This window comes from Sinocyclocheilus anshuiensis, unplaced genomic scaffold (genome assembly GCF_001515605.1).
Source record: "Sinocyclocheilus anshuiensis isolate Anshui unplaced genomic scaffold, SAMN03320099.WGS_v1.1 scaffold278, whole genome shotgun sequence".
Lineage (NCBI taxonomy): Eukaryota > Metazoa > Chordata > Actinopteri > Cypriniformes > Cyprinidae > Sinocyclocheilus > Sinocyclocheilus anshuiensis.
Window position 1 is genome coordinate 1502432 of NW_015546072.1, and position 5727 is coordinate 1508158.

The window sequence follows — 5727 nt, forward strand, 5'->3', positions numbered from 1 at the left end:
ACAGCATTTTTATTTAAAGCTATTGCGTTAACTGTCGAGTTAGCCTTGTAATCAACCCAGAACATTCCTTTCATGAGCCAAAAGCTCTTCATTGCAGACATTCTATCAGATCCACATCTCAAATCTAGGTAGTGGTAGTCATAGAGAGTTTTGACTATCAACGTAAGGTCTGGTCTACAATCCAACCCAGCCTTCGGGCCAACAGGTAACACAAACAGCCACAAACTTTCTTTTAGGGTAGGGTAAATCTGAAATCAGTTAATACCAAGACCACTGCAATATACAGATGTGCTCAAAAATATATATGCTTAAAAATGTTTTTGAAATAAGTCTCTTAAATATACAGTAAAAACAGTAATATTGTGAAATATTATTACAATTTAAAGTAAGTGTTTTCTAGTTGAATGCATTTTAAAGTGCAATTTATTCTGATGGCAAAGCTGAATTTTCAGCATCATGACTCCAATCTTCAGCATTACATGATCCTTCAGAAATCATTCTAATATGTTGATTTGATTAAGAAACATTATTCTTTGCAATGTTGAAAACATTTTTGCTACATTATTTTTTGCAAATTTTCTTGAAAAAAATAAAAGAAATTAGTACTTATATTCAGCAATGATGCATTAAATTGGTCAAAAATGACAGTAGAAAAAATCTATTTCAAATAAATGCTATTCTTTTAAATTAACTTTCTATGGAAGCTTCAAAGTAATGAATCATTGGCTGGCAAAATCATGCAGTTTCAAAGACACGTAACTCTGCACACTGAGTAAAGTAAGGGTTTTCTATTTTAATATACTATATAACATATAAATAACTTAAATTGTCAACAGCCATTACTCCAGTCTTCAGTGTCACATGACACTTGAATTAGCTTTTTTTTTTTTAAATAGAAACCTTTTGTAACATTATAAATGTCTTTACTGTCACTTTTGATCAATTTAATGCATCCTTGCTGATAGAAGTATTAATTACTAAGAAAAAGTCTTATTGAACCCAAACTTTTGAATGGTATTGTGTATTGCTACTAGGTATCTTGAACAAAAAGTACTTAGTCATTTAACCAGGTGGTCCGTGGGGGTGCTATCTGATAGGAGTTAGTAGGAGTGTTAGACATCCTGATGTTTTAATTAAAGGCCTATTACTGTTGTGTTCCTCAGCCTGCTTACAGGATGTTAAACCCAGATTGCCTGTCACTGCAATTAATCAACTGTAACCCACTTGGAAAAAAAGAGCTTCTGTTAGATGTCCAGTTAGTCTCAGTGGTAGATTGCTCTTATCATAAATGTACCATGACTGAGTGAGCAGTGAAGAGTTGTGAAGGCGTGGGGTGAGGGAATGTTTCAGTAACGCACATGAGAAGTGCTGACAGCAGTGACTTCCATCTGCTCGGCAGCCCTCCAGCGTCTGCTTCATTTCAGTGAGTATTTGTTCTTCTATTTTTTATATATATATATTTCTACAGAATAAAATTTCTGGATTTTCAGAACTTAAAAATGAATTGAGACTGTGAAGTAACAATATATGAATATATACTATTCGAAAATTTGGGGTCAAAAAAACTTTTTTCTTTTTTACAAAATGAATACTTTTATTCAGCAAGGATGCAATAAACTGATCTAAACTGACAGTAAAGACATTTATAATTTAATATAAATTTATATTTATATTTAGCATTTTTATTTACATTACTTTTGAATAATAAAAAGTGTCATCAAAGGGAGGTCAAAATTAGGTTACTTCTTAGAACTGTTTTGTCCCCAATATTTCCTGTATTACAAAATTCCCTGTGACAGTTTTGGACGTTTCTGCTCTTTTATGCTGATGTTTACATTCGTTGACAGAAAGCAGAGAGGAGACTATGATGCACGTTGAGCTCTGACATGGGTTTCCTGTCCACAAACTGGAGAGCAGCCAAGAACCTCTTACTTTTTCTCTTTCTCCTCTCTGTAATGTCAACAGCACAACACAAAGCCATACTCTACCGCCACAACACACATTCTTTATGAACACACCCCTGAGAAAGCTCTGCTTAAAAATAAAAATCTGTGCTTTAGTTTTCTGTCTTACAGTTGAAATGTTTCATGCATTGAAAACTCCCACTGAAACAAAACACTCTGGTTCTTGGAATCTGCCACAGCGCCAGTGACTAAAATAAGTAGCAAGCGCATTAAAACTTTTCCCAAATCTTTCAACCCGGTGTTAAAAAGTCCCCTTCTGCTATAGCAGCACAATGTTAAGACCACCCCGGCTGGCAACTATGCAACCTAACTGACAGTGGAAATGAAATGCCGCTAGATTACACTATAGTCTCCATTCCCAGACCTAATGATTTCCAGTTGTGGGGATTCAAATTGCATACCAAGCAACAGTTGGATACAATGATGGAAAGTACTAGAGAACTTCTCCAGTTTTCCACTTGCTGAATGAAAAGAGGGAAGAAAGGAAAAACAGACAGTTATTTGGACAGTGCTAAACTTCAGCTCACCAGTTTTGATTCCATCTGTGGGCAAACTGAACGAGAAGCATCAACTGGATGATGATGAAGAGAAAACCTCCAGCAGCCCCCACATAACGCCAGACTGAAAAAGAGAAAGAGAGAGAGATGAGTCAAAGGTCTTTCCCTCTGGCTGGTCCTGTATGACAAAACAAACACTGCTCTCTGCTAAAAGCCAGGAACTGAAAACACATCAGGAAGCACACATCATTTAACGAGACACCAAAGAGCGATAATCACTTGGACCTGAGCTAATATGAAAGTGTACATGAACTTTTCTGGCGCACAGAGCACAACTAATTAAATACTTTATTTATGACACCAAACACAAACATGGAGCTATCATAGTACCACTTATCTTGTGCAGTTTTTAAGGTAATGTGTTACAAATAACGCATGAAAGAAATACAATGTTTTAACATGGCGTTTTTAAATGTAACATATATGGCACAAAATGAATATATGAAACATCTGATAAGGGTTATTATAGTTCACTAGAACTAAAACCAATTAAAAACATTTTTGTTACTCGTATAATAATTGTTAACTGAAATAAAATATAATATATAAAACTTTATTGTATTTCAGCCAATTGCCAAAGAAAACTCTCAATTTAACTTGATGTACTAAAATAATTAAAACTGATATGAACATTAATAAAAACTATATACACATACAAAAAACAAATATATTACTAAAACTTTTGAATTAAAATGAAAATAATGAATAAAACAAATTCAAAATATTAATAAAAACTATTAATATTAGTATCTAAATAATACTAAAATAACATCACATACTATACTATGGAACTGCTGCAGTGTGTTTATGATTGAGATATATTTCCATTAAAACAAGTGTACTAATTCAAGGACAACTCTAAGAGGACAACATCCTCTCTATCACTCAGGATCTTGTGCAACATTCCTCTAAATATGTGTGTAGTCACGAGGTTATTGATACAGGCAGCGGAAGACTCTGTTTGAGTTACTGGAGTCGAAGAACCACACAGAGATGCTCACAGTAGATCAACTCTGTTGCTCTTGGACATATATACCCCAACACCACTGCAGGCTCAAAGTAAAAAGTAAAAAGAATAAAACTTTCCAGGAATGTCTCAATACTTCTCAATAAAAATGTTTCTAAGAAATTTTACAAGCCTCATTAGAGCGCATGAAAACAATAGCAACAAATGTAATAAAAAGAGAACAAGCATGTGAAAACTGATCATACTAAACCTTCTAGAAACTTTTCTTGATTTGGTAGAAAAAATCCGCCTGCACAGCAGGCCAGCAAAGCCACAAACTTAAAGAACCAAAACCTGCAACGAAACAGAAGAAACTGTTGATTTAAGACATAATGAACAAGGACAACGTTTCTCAAACTGGCAGTCTGGCTTTACAATATAACAATATAAGACATGGGTTTTCAAACAGTTTGAAAACAATAGTAAGTGAGTAAAGTAAGTTTAAAAACGAAATAATTGTACTAAAGTTTAAAAGAAATTATTTAAATGCTCTGGGAAATAATATTAATTCAACATAATTATTAATAAATCAAAACATCGATTTTTTCGCAACAGATATTGATCCAAAGCAATTTTGCAAAGCAAAATGTCAGTTTAATTCAGTTTTAATCGCATTCAAAATAAAAGTTTGTTTACATACTATGTGTGCGTGTACTGTTATTATGTATATATAAATACACATACAGTGGGTACGGAAAGTATTCAGACCCCCTTAAATTTTTCACTCTTTGTTATATTGCAGCCATTTGCTAAAATCATTTAAGTTAATTTTTTTTCCTCATTAATGTACACACAGCACCCCATATTGACAGAAAAACACAGAATCGTTGACATTTTTGCAGATTTATTAAAAAAGAAAATATCACATGGTCCTAAGTATTCAGACCCTTTGCTCAGTATTTAGTAGAAGCACCCTTTTGATCTAATACAGCCATGAGTCTTTTTGGGAAAGATGCAACAAGTTTTTCACACCTGGATTTGGGGATCCTCTGCCATTCCTCCTTGCAGATCCTCTCCAGTTCTGTCAGGTTGGATGGTAAACGTTGGTGGACAGCCATTTTTAGGTCTCTCCAGAGATACTCAATTGGGTTTAAGTCAGGGCTCTGGCCATTCAAGAACAGTCACAGAGTTGTTATGAAGCCACTCCTTCGTTATTTTAGCTCTGTGCTTAGGGTCATTGTCCTGTTGGAAGGTGAACCTTCCACCCAGTCTGAGGTTCTGAATGCTCTAGACTGGGTTTTCATTAAGGCTATCTCTGTATTTTGCTGCACTGAGCGTTTCTTCTACTCTAACGAGTCCCTCAGTCCCTGCTGCTGAAAAATAGCCCCACAGCATGAGGCTGCTACCAGCACACTTTACTTTTGGGATGGTACTCTGCAGGTGATGAGCGGAGCTGGTTTCCTTCAAATATGAAGCTTGGAATTGAGGTTCATCGGACCAGAGAATCTTGTTTCTCAGAGTCTGAGGGTCCTTTAGGTGCTTTTTTGGAAATTCCAAGTGTGTTTTCATGCGTCTTAACTGAAGAGAGGATTGAGTCTGGCCACTCCGACATAAAGACTGGATTGGTGGAGTGTTGCAGCGATGTTTGTCCTTCTCTAGGTTTCTCCTATCTCCACATATAATCATGGAGATCAACTAGTGTGACCATCAGGTTCTTGGTCACCACTATAACCAAAGACCTTCTCCATCAATTGCTCAGTTTGGCCAGGAGGCCAGCTCTAGGAAGAGTCCTGGTCGTCCCAAACGTCTTCCATTTAAGGATTATGGAGGCCACTGTGCTCTTAGGAACCTTAAGTGCAGCAGAAATTTTTTTGTAACCTTGGCCAGATCTGTGCCTTGCCACAATTCTGTCTCTGAGCTCTTCAGGCAGTTCCTTTGACCTCATGATTCTCATTTGCTCTGACATGCACTGTGAGCTGTAAGGTCTTATATAGACAGGTGTGTGGCTTTCCTAATCAAGTCCAATCAGTATAATCAAACACAGCTGGACTCAAATGAAGGTGTAGAACCATCTCAAGGATGATCAGAAGAAATGGACAGCACCTGAGTTAAATATATGAGTGTCACAGCAAAGGGTCTGAATACTTAGGACCATGTGATATTTCAGTTTTTCTTTTTTAATAAATCTGCAAAAATGTCAACAATTCGGTGTTTTTCTGTCAATATGGGGTGCTGTGTGTACATTAATGAGGAAAAAAAA

General features: G+C 35.8%; 1 protein-coding gene across 1 annotated transcript in view; it reads right to left on the reverse strand.

Moving 5' to 3' along the window:
* LOC107699732 (serine incorporator 5) overlaps positions 1 to 5727 on the reverse strand; it is a 45451-nt gene that overhangs the window by 19245 nt on the left and 20479 nt on the right. The window contains exons 4-5 of the mRNA XM_016501074.1: positions 3739 to 3821; positions 2492 to 2585 (exon numbers count right to left, since the gene is read on the reverse strand). Of these exons, the coding sequence (XP_016356560.1) occupies positions 2492 to 2585; positions 3739 to 3821 (177 nt within the window). The remainder of the gene's footprint in view (positions 1 to 2491; positions 2586 to 3738; positions 3822 to 5727) is intronic.